Raw genomic sequence first — 15,440 nt, forward strand, 5'->3', positions numbered from 1 at the left:
TAAAAAGCACCCCTTTCTTGCTCATTGGGTGGCTTGCTGATGCTGGATGCAGGCACCCTGCTGCAGAAATAATAGCAGATCTTGAACCCCACCATCACAACTGGACCTCAGGTTGTAAGTCGCTTTTACTTTTTGCAAAAAGTACTAACGAATAAGTGCAATTAATAATAAGTCACATTTGACAGTGTCTTTGCACCCAAGGCAGATTTGGGCTGGGGGGGGCACTCACTTGGAGGTTTGGATGCATGAGTTGGCACAGCCCAAAGCTACTGTGGGGTACACACGTACACACACACACACGAGTTCCTAATTTGCCATCGCGATCTGCGATCATCGTGTATTCCTGAGCAGCCATTCATATGAATATGCATAAGGCAAGCAGGGGATCTCCCGCCCTCCGCAGCTGACCAGGCCCCGACCACGCCTTCTGCGTCGCTCCTGCCCGAGACGCCGCGTAGTCCCTCCTCTGGCCGCTAGGTGTAGCCTTCAGCCTGGAGGAGAAGGGCAAGGCGAGCAGGCCGGCGGCTTCTTCTTCTGCTAGGCCCCGTGGAAGCGGGGCGGGGAGGCTTCGCCGTGGCGCCATTCGCTCCGAGCCAGCCGGGTCGAAGTGTGTCGCAGGGGGCGGGGGAGGAGGTAGGACGCAGCTGCCGCGGAGGCTGCTAAGTGAAGGTACAGTCACGGGCCGGCCGGGCTGTCCTCTGGGCGGGGGAGCGCAGCGCTTGCCGGGCTCGCTCGCTCGCTGGCTGCGTGCAAAGCCCGTGGCTGGCGGAGGAGAAGCCTCCGCCGCCGCCGCCGCCGCGCGCAGGGGCGGGAGATGCGCGCGGCGCCGTTGGTTGGGGGGGCGCTCCCTGTAGGGGTTGGGAAGCTCGGACGTGGGGGAGACCAGCCGGCCAGACCCGCCAGGTGGGGGTAGGGAGAGAGATGTGGGGGTCAGAGTTGGCTAAGAGACTCTCCCGCCTCCTCTCTGCAAGGTTTTGCATCGAAGGAAGCGAGAAGCCGAGCTCGGTTGTTGCTAAGCGCCGCGCAAACCCTTCTTTGTTTACTTCAGGAATTTGTATTCCTTTTCGTTTTAACTCTGCAGTGGCTTCACCTTAAACGGCAAAAAGCACACTCCTCCATGGCAAAGAACGCCCTCCCTTCTTCCCCAGTTCTGCTATACTCTATTTAGTTTCTTGGGATTTTGACCAGGCCCCCAAGACCATTGAAAATGTATACCTATTTGTTATCTCTGAGGGAGTTTTCCAAAAGAGGGATGGAGCAGGTGACATTTTGGGGCTCCCTGGTATTGTTTCCTTCTCCCTTTTTAAATCTATGAGCACCTGTGGCTGCAACTACATGGGAGACTAGTTTGCTGAGTAGAACATGTGGGGGTTCTGGGATGTGGATGTTGGCATGTATATAATAATATGATTGCCATAACAACTGACAACTCAGTTTTGCATCTTTCTGTGTTCAGCAAAGTGTCCGGTGAGGGTTTCCTCATCGGAGGTGCCTGCTTTATGCTCCTTTTTGTGTCACTGAAGGAATTGGAGGAGGAGAAAAAGGGAAGGTGTGTATGCAAGTGGGAGGTTAAAAAAAAAGGCTTGTAAACAAGGGTGTGTCTTGCTATACTTAACCAGGCAGAAGCAGTGGGAAGCTGTGTGCTTGTCCCGGCAGGAATGGTCTCTGCTTCGTCTTGAGGTTGTTAATGTTTCCTCTTTGCTGAGGGGGAATTGGTGAATGGCTGGGGCTCAGAGGCACCCAAGAGATAGTAGCGCTATGCTCCTGAAAGACGGTGGAAGAATCCGCCGGGTGCACCTCTCTTCGTCTGTGGCAAATTCGATACAAGAGCTGTTGGAGCAGATAATATCTGAGCGGGATGCTTTAGGTCAAGCCCTGGCTTCTCTCTCGGCTGGGCTGGCCAGACTGGAGAAGCACCTGGAAGAGACGGACCGTCGGGTAGAAGCTCTGGAAACAAAGATGGTGTCCACGCAAAGCTGTGTTGTCAAACACTCCACTCTGATGAGGGAACTGGCAGTAGGGCGCCTGGTGGCCGACCGCAGGCTGGAGAGCCTAGAGAACAGAGTGCGAGCTCGGAACTTAAGGGTCACTGGTGTCCCAGCAGCTGTTGGAGATGTCAACCTCATTCCGTACCTAGAAAATCTGATGCCAGCTGCCTTGGATTTAAATGGGAAGGAGGTTCCCATCTGCATTGAAAGTGCATACCGTCTCCCAGCAAAGCATGCCCACGAGGGTAGTGGCAGTACAGTGCTAATAACTCTCTCAGATGTACGCCATCGGGAGAGGATACTGAACGCACCGTGGGCTTCCCAGACAACAAAGTTCAACGGACACAAGGTATCCTTCTTTCCTGACCTCAGCCCTGCCACGTACACCAGGCGGAAGCATTTCGTTGCACTCAGGCAACAGTTCCTGAAGGCAGGAGCTCGGGCTTACGTCTTGAGCCCTGCAAAGTTAAAGGTGGTGCACCAGGGAAAAACCTACATCTTCAAGGACAGCAAATCTGCAGCCCAGCTGCTGGATAAAATCCAACAAGGTAGCTGGTGAAAGGTTATGGTGAATAAGGATAAATTGAAATCTGAGCCAGGAAGCTATGGCCCTTCTTTCTTATGATTGTGAATTTCACACTAGTGTGCAGCTTTGTTTTGCCTATCTCTGTCCCTTCTTTATTTTGAGTAAAAATTTGTTAGTAACGGATACAAAGGAATGAAAACTAGCTAAGATTTCCCATCACCGCAAGCCTTGTGAGGTATGCAATATCTTGGGATAGCTTCTGTGAAAGTTGCTTATTCCTGTGAAGAAAGGTTGCAGCATTTGGGACTCTTTAGTTTAGAGAAAAGGCGAGTAAGAGGTGGCTTTATAGAAGTATGCATAGCATGGAAAAAGCGGATAGAGAAAAGTTTCCCTCCCTTTCTCATGACACTAGAACTTGTGGAGATCCAGTGAAGCTGGATGTTGAAAGATTCAGGACAGATAAAAGAAAGCACTTCTTCATGCAGTGCATAGTTAAACTACAGAAGTGGTGATGGGTACCAACTTGGATGGCTTTGAAAGAGGACAAATTCATGGAGAAGTCTAGCAGTGGCTACTTTCTATGGTGACTGTGCTGTGCCTCCACACTTTGAGGCCGTACTTCTTCTGAATACCAGTTGCTGAAAATCAGCAGCACGTTTTGAAACATCTTTGGAATCTGGGGTCCCTTCCCTCTTTTGCCTCCCTCTTATCAAGGTGTGTTCTGTCTCACAAAATGTTACTGCAATTTTCGTCATCTGTGACTGTTGGTCATTCTGGTTGGGGCTCATGGGAACTGTTGAGTGAGCTGCACAGGACCTCTTGACCAGGGCTGGGGAACTGAGGGCCCACCAAATGTTAGATTCCTGCGCCTATTTCATTGCCCGTTGGTAATAGCATGTAATGATATGATTAAAATGCTGTTTTACCAGAGAATATTGATATGACAGTTCACTCACTGACAGCTAGAATATTAGCTGTAACTACTAAATAGAACAAATATCAGTCTGCCTTGCCTGGAGAAAAGGCTCCTAAGAGTGTAGGATATAGTTTATGGTTGAATTAGCTATTATCGTTAGAATTAAGGAAAGGGAGATTTAAGTGGCAATGCGTTTATTGAAAAAATGAGCCTTTTCAATGTCTACTGGAATGCTAAGAGTTTAGGATGATGTACAGCCTTAGGCACTTTAAGGAGAAGCATAAGGATAACTTTGTTTCCTATGGGAACATGTTTCCTATGGGAATAACAGCCTAGTGATAAACAAGCCAACGAATGAGAGTCCATTTAGAGATACCAGCTATTCCATTTGGCTGCGAAGTTTGTATTATTTGTTACATTAGGTATATTGCATTATGCTTGTTGAACATGTGTGTTGTGAGTCAGCAAAATAAATTTTGAAAAACGGGGGATTTGGAAAAGGTATTGGGAAGAGGCAACAGAGGGACACCTAGCAGGCTCCCTCTGGAAGAGTATGAGAATAGTGGGTTGCAAATGGGGAGAGAGAAAAGAGGATTCAGTTGTCACCTTTTCACTTAACAGATCTCCTGTGCATTCATAACTGTGTGAGTCGATGCTGAATTTCTGCATTCATTAGCATAGAAATCCAGTAAACTGGGGAGTGAAACGCATTTCTGAATTTTTGCCAGTTGTGTGGCTGATAAAAACACAATAGGCCAGCCTTCTAGACGGACCTTGACCACTGTGCTGGGGAAGAGGCATGGTGTAATATACATTCTTTTTATTAATGACAGGTTGTCAGTGCCAGTTGCAGGTTTTGGAGAGCTCTCAGTCAAATTATCATTAGTCCCCTGCCTCTTAGTACAGGCCTGGCCTTCTCATTGTTTCAAGCTGCTCCTGTACTTCTTTTCATTGTTACTGTGTGCTCATCTGCCATGGCGTGAGCAAGCAGGCAGTGGTTTACCCTGCCCTCTGTAGGTGAGGAGCACGAGTGCAGAGCTCTTGGTTGGGGCCCATTAAAAGTGTGGCCCTTGTGGCCCATGCCAGCCCACCTTTTTTCTTTGCCTGGTGTAAAATCAGAGGGGCAGCCCTTCTGAGTGCCAGGGCAAACAGTTAGGGAATGCCATTGTGCTCATGCCCATGTTGTGGGCTTACCAGTTGCATCTAGTTGGCCACTGCAGCAAATGGGACCCAGCAGAGCTCTTCCTGGAGGATGTACTGAAAATGTGTAGAAGCATGCTGAAGCATTAGTAGCACTTAATTGTTCCTAAGCTGCTTGGGCAATGGCAACTTTTGGCCTCAGCCTACCCAGCTCCAGCAGGTATCGTAAAGACTTGGAGAATATCACTGATGCAGGGACAGACTTGAAGTAGCTAATGTTGAGCAAGATGAGTTGGGGCATCTTGGGTTCTCTGAACCTCTCAACAAAAGGTCTAGGTTTCTGTGGTACAAAATCAGAAGTGGTTTGGGGGATGTACGGTTCCTACACTGAACCCGGATCAAAGCACCACTACCCAGTGGGATCATTTTATTATTTATTTGGAGTATGCATGCTGTTGCAGAGAAGGCCACATGCCCAAAGAGAGGCTACTCTGGACACAGCCTCCTTAATTTTTCCTGAGCCTTTCCCCATTGTAATCCTGCAATTTCAGTTGCTGTATAGAGTTCACCTGTTTCCTTGCCCGTGTTCAAATTCTCTGATCCTAGTGGTTCTCTTCCTTCCTTTCTGTCTCAAACTCTTTCAGAAAAGATGACTATGACTTTGATCCGCAACAGGCTGGGGCTGCTGGTCTTAGGAGTCCTTGTCACCTTCGTCCTCTACCTGTTGCTGCCGGCAATCCAGCATGAGAGATTCACATCCTCGGTAGACATCCCCAAGCCACGGGCTATGGAGGAAGAAATGAATAAGGGTCAAGGCACGGGCAACATCACCATCTTGACAGGGACAGTCCTGCAAAATCCCTCTGTTTTCTTTAGAGAAGCTGTACAGGTACAGAAAGATGGGCCACCCTTCACTGAAAGGTAAGGTGTGTCCCCCCTCCCCGCCAAACTCTTGACTGTAATGAGATAAAATGGCCCTTCTCACCTTAAATAATAAACAATTTCCATGGCAGCCTGTCCATACTGACATTTTGCAACTGCATCAGCTTAGGTTATGATTCTAGTAGTGTGTCCTCATGCAATAATCAGACTACTAGAGACAGAACAAATTTTGACAAATTGTTCTTCCTTTGATCCAGCAGTGCATTCTGTGCCTCTGCAGATATGCAAGTGCTTGTTGACTAAACCAAGATGGCTGTTGTCCAAAGCATCTTTGAATTAAAACTATCCTGGTAGCTGCACTTCTGCTGCTAAAAATGATCCTTCAGCACTTGGGAGAATAAATACATTTTGGCTTTTCAGTTACTTTTCCACTCAGAGGTGCCAAAAGATGACTGTTACGATGGTGAAGTATCCAGATCTAGACTTTACCTCTGGATCAGCTGTTTCACAGATATTTTTGTTTCTTTCCAGCAAAGTGCAGAAATGTTCAACATAGCAGTAGCCTGCTGAGTCTTGCTGATGCTGAAGTTTTCCTCCTATGTTTGTTGTTCTAACCTATTGGACTTTTCAGGTGGTAGCTTTATTGTGCAAGTCCTACTACGTTATTGCAGAAGATCCAAACACCTTTTTCCTCAGCTAGCACATTTGTTGTAAAGAATCTCATTTTCCTAGCTGTCAAGCACAATATTTCAGCACTAAAGAGATGATAGATGATAGATAGATGGATGGATGATAGATAGATACTGTGTATACTCGAGTATAAGCCAACTTTTTCAGCACATTTTTTATGCTGAAAAAGCCCCCCATGGCTAATACTCAAGTGAGGTGGGTAGCAGTGGCGGAGGGATGAGCGGCCCGAAAGGAGCCCTTTCTCGCCGCTGGTCCCGCCGCTGCCGCCCTTGTCAGACCCAAAGCAACTAGATAATTTTATGTAAAGCGCCAGTTCCCAAAGTTTTGTAAACTATTACCTCAGATGAGGAAATTCTTTCTCTTTTCAATATTTCACTAACAAAATCCTTGCTGTTAGTCATATAATGTAATAATTTCTCACTTTCTTTGACACGAGTTCTTATTGGTGAGCGCTGGTGACATCAATGGTGACGATCTGCAATCCTCATTCCCAATACCCACACCTATAAAATATTTTACTTTCATTTTTCTGTGTTGGAGAACCTGAGTACTGTGCCACGGTATCTTAAATATGTGTATATCCTTTGCTGCAGTCCTGTGTTACTGTGTGAACTCTCTTCCTCATTTACATTTAATTATAGGCTGTGTGCAGCTCACAAGTGCTGGAGTGTGTATATACCCTCCCCTTCAGAAAATCTGTACTTCTTTCCCACCCCCATCCCGGCTATCATTACTTCTGTATTTGTTGTTTGTTTCTTCATTTGCAAATAGACTATACACTGTGTTTTCTTTTCCAGGTTGGCAGTGATCTTCCTGCATGGTCAGTCCTTCAATTCCAAAAAATGGGAAGAATTGGGGACACTAGCTTTACTTTCTGAGAATGGATATCGTGCAATAGCCATTGATTTGCCTGGTGAGAATAAGCTGCAGATTTACCCATGTTGGAGCTTTATGTGCTCTTGCAGTTCATCAGGGAGAAATAACATAAAAAATGTGTCTATCTAATTTCATCACTGGCAATTTAGTTGACAAAGGTATAAGAAAAAGCACCACTTACTGTGTTCACTTAACTACTCCCACATAACTGGGGCAGGGGTAAAGGTTTGGCGTGTAAGGGTGTTAGGGGAGAGGTAGTACAGTGGTACCTTGGGTTACAAACGCTTCGGATTACAAACTCTGCTAACCTGGAAGTAGTACCTCAGGTTGCAAACTTTGCCCCAGGATGAGAATGGAAATTGCGCGCCGCCAATGAGAGGCCTCATTAGCAAAAGCACACCTCAGGTTAAGAATGGTTTCGGGTTAAGAACGGACCTCCAGAATGAATTAAGTTTGTAACCCAAGGTACCACTGTACCTCATGGGGGGGGGGACGTGTCGTGCTTCTCCTGGGGTAGTTTGTCTATCTTTGGTCCCCACCCCCTACTCAGCTCTCAGCTGAGGCTCCTAGAAGCTGTCAGCATGCAATAGCAGCCACAGCCCAGGAGCAGCTTTGACTGGCCATCTAACCAGGTGAGGGTAGCTGATGGGTCTCAAATCCTCACTGAGTTTAGGACTTTCCCTCCATACAAAGACAAGCTTTGGCGGATTGAGCAGATGAAACCAATAGTGGGTCCAACCGTCAGGAAGGCAGTTTCTGCTCATGTTGTAGAGGAAGTGAGGGGCAGACTGGGCTAGTCAGTCTGGGAAGGTAGCCCTTCTTGGACAAGGAAAATTCTGGTCCTAAACTTTCTCTGTTTTGTGGGATATCTTCTAGAGAAGAAAAGGCTAAGGAGTAAATCCCTAATGGCATCTTGTGCGCCTCATTCCGGCAACTCCTGCAGCCAGGCTGGTGCCAAACGTAGTGCTGTGCTGTCCTTTGGACCACATCAGTGAGGCCGAGAGGAGGGTCTTATTGTCTGGGCAGCCCAAGACCTCCACACACACTTCCCAGGATTGCACCCTGGGGAGGTTACTTTAGTGCTGCTAATGCAGCGGTTTGACTTCACCCTAGAGGGCAGATGGATGCCCTCTAGGCAGATGGATGCCAACAGCAACTGGTAAAGCAGTGGTGGCCAAACTTGGCCCTCTAGTTGTTTTTGAACTACTACTCCCATCATCCCTAGCTAACAGGACCAGTGGCCAGGGATGATGGAAATTGTAGTCCCAAAACAGCTGGCGGGCCAAGTTTGGCCACCACTGTGGTAAAGGGATCCATAACTCCTTCACAACATGAATGCAACAGAAATAAAGGACCTGCCAAAATCCCTGTCCATCAATCACATGGGGGGGGGGAGTGACTGAAGTACTGTACAAAGTCAGGCAGTTTTCTTGAGTTCCCCAGCTGTTAGACTATAACTCACATCATTCCCAGACAGCTTAGCCCAATGGCCATGAATAAGCCAGTTATACTGCTGGCTGGCAAATGACCGCCTAGGAGATCTTCCATGAGGCCACCAGATTCCAATGATGCTTTCAGTGTTCTTTGATCTTAGGACCCTAGATGCTGTTGGACTACAGCTCCCATCATTTCAGCGTGCTGTAAGGTCTGCGACGAATGAGACAAGGGAAAACAGCACTGCCCATCTTTCTTGGATATATTTCTCTTTCAGGCAACACTGTTGCAATGCTTGGTCCCTGCTCTGGGATTCTTTGTCATAGTTACTCATTGCCTTGGAGATGTGACAGAACTAGCCTAGATAAGTTTGGCTTGCATTAGAGCACAAGGTGGCTGCTAATTAGCAGTAAGCAGTGACCTATGAGTTGAAGGTGCTTTTTGCTTAGTTGTGTAAATTTTAGACAGATCGCTGCATCTTCTACAAAAGAAGCCAGAAGTAATTTCTAGTAAGTTCAGGTTGAAAATTAGTTGGTTTAGCAGCAAAGCCATGTAGTTATTTCTCCTTGAATGTTCAGCTTCCTTGAGTCTTCATTTCATAGGAGCTAAACTCAGCTCTGCATTTTGCAGCAAACCTCAGTGCTAGTGGAGTGATTTCTCCCCCACCCCACACACTTAATGCTGGTGCAGGTTCTTTAAATGACAATGATGCTTAGCATTCATAATCACTGCATTTTTGAGAGAAGGAATCAAATATGTTGGTAATTCCTACAATAGCACTGTAAGGTAATTCAATAATATTGATCCCATAATACTGTGACTTGCAGGAGACCACCTTATAGATTACTTGGTTGATTTGAAATGGGAGGCGCTTGGCTCATGGCTCACCCTCTTAACCACTAAGTAACTAAAGAAACCACCACTGGCAAAGATCAATTAACTCTGTCTCTGCAGCCTTCCTAAGACCCTGATTGTCCACAGGATTGGACAGAGGAAAACCATGCTATTGAGGAAAGAATCTAGATCTGTGTGCTTAACAAAGTGATGACAGTGGCCTGAGCTTGTGCAAGGCATAGTTTTCTTCACTTTGGGCAATGGGGATCGGTTGGTAAAGTTAGTAGCTGGAATCAGTCTCATGTTTTTCCACCAGTGCATGTTGCTTGTTGCCTGTGTGTGTCCTGGCTGTCTAATTACCCCAGTTCCTTCTGTTTCTCAACAGGCTATGGGGAGTCCCCAAGCTCCAGCACTGTTGAGACAGCACAAGGCCGTGTTGCTTTCCTGCAGCAAGTCTTCAAGGAGTTGGGACTCCAGCAGCCTGTTTTGATAAGCTCTTCCATGAGTGGTCGCTATTCTATTCCCTTCCTTCTGGCTAGTGGGGAGCAGCTGAAGGGCTTTGTGCCCATTGCACCTGTAGGCACCAAGGACTTCACTACTCAGCAGTATCAGCAGGTCAAGGTAAGAGAGAGGGAGCTGTGTCATGGTGTCCCTTCTAATGTTGTGGCCTGCAGCTCATTTGATAAAGATATCATGGGGGCAAGTCTTAGCATACGATTCTAGCTGTGGAGCGGAAAAAGTGAACGTCAGTGTAGTCTTCGTTCACAAGTGCATCTCTCATGCTTTGAAGGGAACCTGTGTAAAACCAATAATGTGTACACACAGCAGGTACAGAATTTGGCATAACACCTGGCATCCCAGGGAAATTGACCTTCATTGTTTAGAAGGAAGCTTTAGGCCTGCTTGACTTTTTTTGCGGGGGGAGGGATGGAATACATACTGGATTAAGGATAAGAAATCTCAGGAAAATAACAGAGTTCAGTAACTTTGATCAGCTTCCAGGCTTTTCTGCCTCCTTGGGTTTTAGTTAACCATTTTTACTCAAAGTAGATCCATTGAAATCAATGCTTATGACTAAATTTATTATTTTTAAAGGTTCTACTCTGAGTTAAAGTTAGTTTAATACAGCCTCTTGTCTCTGTTCCTGGTTAGTCATCTTTCCCACCATTCCATTCTGTCTCTGCCTTTTGCTGCCTCAGTATTAACTCTTCTGTAAAGTGGTACCTCGGGTTAAGAACTTACCGTATTTTTCGCTCGATAACACGCACCTGACCATAACACACACATAACACTGCAGCCCCAGGCAACAGTGGGTGCGTGATTTTTTTGGTGCAGGCTGTAGCCATGGACATGCTATGTGATCTGATGGTGAATTTGGGGTGACCCAATGCAAAGATCCTGAGGATCCATGTGGATCCATGCTTTGTAACCACGTTTTTGTACCATTGCAGCCCCAGGCAACAGTGGGTGCGTGATTTTTTTGGTGCAGGCTGTAGCCATGGACATGCTATGTGATCTGATGGTGAATTTGGGGTGACCCAATGCAAAGATCCTGAGGATCCATGTGGATCCGTGCTTTGTAACCATGTTTTTGCACCATTGCAGCCCTGTTTTTGCATCAGATCATTGCTATGTGATCTGATGGTGAATTTGGGGTGACTCAATGCAAAGATCCTGAGGATCCATGTGGATCCGTGATTGGAACCACGTTTTAAGTAGGGAGGGAAGGAAAAACATAGAAGCGACAAGGAGAGGGGTGTGCAGAGAAGCAGCTGGCTAAGAATGCAGGAGAGGGGTTTTACCGGAGGGAGGAAAGGAAGGCAAAAGTCCCCCCCCCCCACAAGCCAGCCAGCTCTCTCTCTCTCCCCCCCCCCAACCTGCATGTTGCCTTCGAGTCCCAGACGCACGGAAAGGAATTGCCTGGAGGGGAGGGGTTTTCTCTGCTCTTTGTTCCGTTTGAGCAAACACAGTAAGGAAACAGAAGCGGGTGGGCAGTAAGACCCTGAGGCAGAATGCAGGAAAGCAGCAACTTCCTCCTTTCCTCCCTTCTCCGGACGATTTGATATTTGCCTGATTTATGCCTTCACTCGCGCTTGTCAGCTCCAGGGACCACACATTCGCTCAATAACACGCACAGACATTTTCCCTTACTTTTTAGGAGAAAAAATCTGCGTGTAATAGAGGGAAAAATACGGTAATTCGTTCTGGAGGTCTGCTCTTAACCTGAAACTGTTTTTAACCTGAAGCACCACTTTAGCTAATGGGGCCTCCCGCTGCTGCAGCACCACCGGAGCACAATTTCTGTTCTCATCCTGAAGCAAAGTTCTTAACCCGAGGTAATATTTCTGGGTTAGCGGAGTCTGTAACCTGAAGCGTCTGTAACCTGAAGTGTATGTAACCCAAGGTACCACTGTATATGGAAATAGTTTCTCTAGGTATGGAAATGCATGCTCTCTTGTTTCATCCGCCTGTTTCTGGGTGCAGCGCTTCTGCAGAGCAGAAGGTGCACAGGACTCCACCCAGATTACAATGAGAACAGGATTCTTCTCTCAGTTGCACTGGCCTACCTACTCCTTACAGCGAGAGGCAGCCACTGTGGTTCCCGTCAGGTGTTGCAGACAACATTCCTGACCACTGGCCGTGCTGACTGGAGCTTATGGGAGATGTCGTCCACAGCATCTGGAGGGCACCTCATTTGCTACTCTTGTACATCTTTCTTCTGTGCCAACACGTTTTGTACAATTAGTCCCTTTAGTCAGTTACAAATAAAGCCTTTTACAAAACAAGTCGCTCCTCACATGAGCGTGCAGTCATGTAAGTTTGTAATAATGTATTCCTTCGGGAGATACTTGGTTCCCAACATCCTCTTCTGCCTGAAGGTCTCTAGGTAGACTTTCTGCTTTGCATCTTGGCAACAGGCACACTTGTTGAATCAGATTTATTTGGTGTACATTGAAATGCATAATTAGGAAGGAGATGTGGAGCTTTGCAAAAGTGAAGTGATGATGAGTGTCGCCAGGCATAGCAACCACCCTGGCTTCATAATCACAAAATGAAGAAGCTGGTGAAAATAAGCCAAGCATCAGCTTGGTAGGAAGTTTGAGATTGGGATTTACAATTGCAGGTGTACTATTCCCCCTCGATTCTCACCTGACGAGAATAATAATAATAATAATAATAATAATAATAATAATAATAATAATAATTTTTTACTATTTATACCCCATCCATCTGACCGGGCTTCCATAAAGCAGCAGCTCATACAATATTCCAGTCATTTGGCCATTGTGTTAGTCCAGATGATGTGTACAGCATAGTATGTAGCTGACCATATGGGACAGTAGTGCATCAAACACTGGCTGTCCTATCTCAAGTAACTCATATATATATATATATATATATATATATATATATATATATATGCGCACCTTTCTATATCTGAATATTGTATGAGCTGCTGCTTTATGGAAACCCAGTCAGATGGATGGGGTATAAATAATAAATTATTATTATTATTATTATTATTTATTATTCATTATTTATTCTCGTCAGGTGAGAATCGAGGGGGAATAGTACACCTGCAATTGTAAATCCCAATCTCAAACTTCCTACCAAGCTGATGCTTGGCCCCTATAACCTTTACACTTTCAGCTAAAATGTATATTATAAGGGTGCGTAGCCTTATAGTTGTTTTCAATCTGTTGCTTTTTAATGTTCTCATTTATGTGTGCTGTTGTATGTCATCTTGAGCACTTGCTTTGGCTGGAAAGGAAGCCCAGAAATGTTACAAATACATTTCCAGCAGAGCTTTCAAAGAAGCGCCAAGTGCCCATACATAAAAGTATGGCATTTCTTCATCCGCAGTGCTCCAGGGATTGTACTTCCCATGCTCACTTCCACCAGGCCCTTTGGAACATTACTGACGTGTTAATGTTTTGATCTTTCTAGATTCCAACGTTGATTATCTATGGAGAGCGTGATACTGGCTTGGGCACTCAGTCTCTTCAGAGCCTTCAACAGATTCCCAAATCCAGAGTTGTCATGCTCCTTGGAGCTGGCCATGCCTGTTACCTTGATAAGCCTCAGGAGTTCCACAAAGCACTCCTGAACTTCCTCGGTGAGCTGAAGTGATTGTGGTACTCTGTATATCTGCCCTGCCCATCTCTTCCTGGGAAAGAATTAAGACTGAACCTTTGCCATGTTGCTGGGGTGCTGTGTGTTTGAATCTGTTTCTCCATATTTAAAAGGGCTGTAGGACTTGCTGACTGTTGACAGGGAATTGCTTCTCCCTGCTTGCTCTTGAGGCTGCTTTTGTTACGACTGCTCCAGGCTTGACTGTCTGAATCCTGCAGAAATATTGGAACAAGGCTATATGGAGCAAAGTGACACCGTTTTCAAGCTATTTGTTGTGACTGTGCCTGGAGAACTTGACCTACACATCTCTGTCAGCCTCTTGCCCCATTTTTAAGAACTGATCCCTCTGGACAATGGTGCAACTTCAGCACCAGTTTCTTCTTTCAGGAGCGCAAGCAGCCCATGTTACATCGAGGCCGCACTTCTCCATCATCAGCTGACTACTTCAACTGGTGTGTACACTCCTGCTTTAAGGATTGAGTGTTTTCTACGTGTATGTTGTTTTACTGCTCTCCTCTTTCTTGGAAGGGATCTCCTCAAACTTGCCCATCAGTGGAAGGCAACTAAGTGGGTTGCCGTGCTGAATTGTGGCACCCCAATAAGATGAAGAGAGTGTGTGTCCTTGTTTGGAAGATCTGAACAGGAACAAACCACAGAAAACACTAATATATATGAAATTGGCCAGGAGGCCTTTGAGGGACTTGGGGAAATTCTTTTTCTTTCTTTTTTTCCTTCTTTTCTTTTCTTTTCTTTTATTTGGAAAAAGCACTATGTTTAAATGTCTGTTCCATTTAACTTTTGGTGATAATTGTGATGCCTTAGGAACCCAGCTGTAACATGTTGGCTGGTTGTGGGTGATTTTGTTTTGTTACTGTTACATAGATGATCACCCAAGAAAGAGGAGGTGCGGGATAGAGGGGAAATGATGCTACAAGGTTTTCAGGGAATGTAGCCCATATGTCAGGGTTGTGGCTGATTGCTTCTATTTGGTGTCATAAGCTGTTTAGGGATACTTTTTTTTAGTGTTGCACAACTGCTAAGGGTCAATAAATAATTTGTACAGATCTTGTTGGGTGTATGTGTACACACACATGCTAGGTAGAGACTGGGTGGAGCAGGAAAGCCTTGCCTTGAAGTAGCATACAGTCGTACCTTGGGTTGTGAACGTGATCTGTGCAGGAAGCACGTTCGCAACCCACAGCGCCGTGTCTGTGCACGTGTGTGATGCGATTCGGCGCATGCGCGACATCATTTTGTGTTTCTGCGCATGCGCAAGCGCCAAAGACAACAAGTAACCCATTCTGGTACTTCCAGGTTAAGCACAGTCCACAACCCGAAAACGTTCAACTCACAGCGTTCACAAGCTGAGGTATGCCTGTATATGCTTATTTGCTAGTTGTCATAGAAGATGGAAATTTCCCCTATACATTCCTGTGTGTTGGGGTCAGCTTACTCTCTGCTCATCCATGTGAGCAAATGTAGCTTGATCTATTCTTAGCTGATAACAGGATCCCTCCCCCTCCAACTCAGAGGATGCTCAACCTCTGAAGACTTTTCCAAATTAAGACTAAGAGGCCTCGCTGTTGCCAAAGACTTCAAAGCACCTACTACAAAGGAGCCACTGGCTTTGGCTTTATGATGCCTCACAAATTAAAAGCCTGATAACAGCTCTTGGACATATTTGTGATACTACTACAACACAACTACTAAGCATGCCCCCCCCCCACTCTAAGAAGACTTCACGTGCCTTTTTAAAGCAACATCCCACCTCAAGTATTGTAAACTTGCACTAAACGTTAATAAATTCCCCTTAAAATATGTTCAGGTGATTGCCATCCTAATTCCTTTGCACACCGAACTGTTCAGGTTGAATTTATTTTAACTGCTGAGACGAATGAAATAAAAGGTTCTCCTTTGAGATGAAAGCAATTTAGTTGCCTACTAAGACACAGCAAATGTATGTTCAGACATCTATGAGTAGAATATCCTCAGTGGGGTCTGAGAGTTTTGTGGATGACGT

The 15,440-nt window shown here is 45.9% G+C and overlaps 1 protein-coding gene across 3 annotated transcripts; it reads left to right on the forward strand.

Moving 5' to 3' along the window:
• Positions 1-467: 467 nt before the first annotated feature.
• Positions 468-14,485, forward strand: LOC128408185 (protein ABHD14A-like). 3 transcript variants are annotated; one of them, XM_053377505.1, is made up of 6 exons: positions 468-669; positions 1,457-1,549; positions 5,215-5,491; positions 6,940-7,055; positions 9,672-9,907; positions 13,235-14,485. In XM_053377505.1, exons 3-6 carry the CDS (start codon positions 5,220-5,222, stop codon positions 13,415-13,417), a joined length of 807 nt encoding a protein of 268 aa, XP_053233480.1. In that variant the 5' UTR covers positions 468-669; positions 1,457-1,549; positions 5,215-5,219; the 3' UTR covers positions 13,418-14,485. The 3 variants fall into 3 exon arrangements, with proteins under 3 accessions (XP_053233480.1, XP_053233479.1, XP_053233482.1); XM_053377504.1 differs by lacking the exon at positions 1,457-1,549 and having other exon boundaries at positions 469-669; XM_053377507.1 differs by lacking the exons at positions 468-669; positions 1,457-1,549 and adding an exon at positions 2,344-2,536.
• The last annotated feature ends 955 nt before the right edge of the window (positions 14,486-15,440 follow it).

Source organism: Podarcis raffonei, chromosome 2, assembly GCF_027172205.1.
Source record: "Podarcis raffonei isolate rPodRaf1 chromosome 2, rPodRaf1.pri, whole genome shotgun sequence".
Classification (NCBI taxonomy): domain Eukaryota; kingdom Metazoa; phylum Chordata; class Lepidosauria; order Squamata; family Lacertidae; genus Podarcis; species Podarcis raffonei.

Excerpts from the sequence above, each read along its gene's own strand:
- LOC128408185 (XM_053377505.1), top strand. The coding sequence starts at position 5,220 with ATGACTATGACTTTGATCCGCAACAGGCTGGGGCTGCTGGTCTTAGGA. Across the intron at positions 5,492-6,939 it reads GGGCCACCCTTCACTGAAAG|GTTGGCAGTGATCTTCCTGC; the intron begins GTAAGGTGTGTC and ends TTTCTTTTCCAG. Across the intron at positions 9,908-13,234 it reads AGCAGTATCAGCAGGTCAAG|ATTCCAACGTTGATTATCTA; the intron begins GTAAGAGAGAGG and ends TGATCTTTCTAG.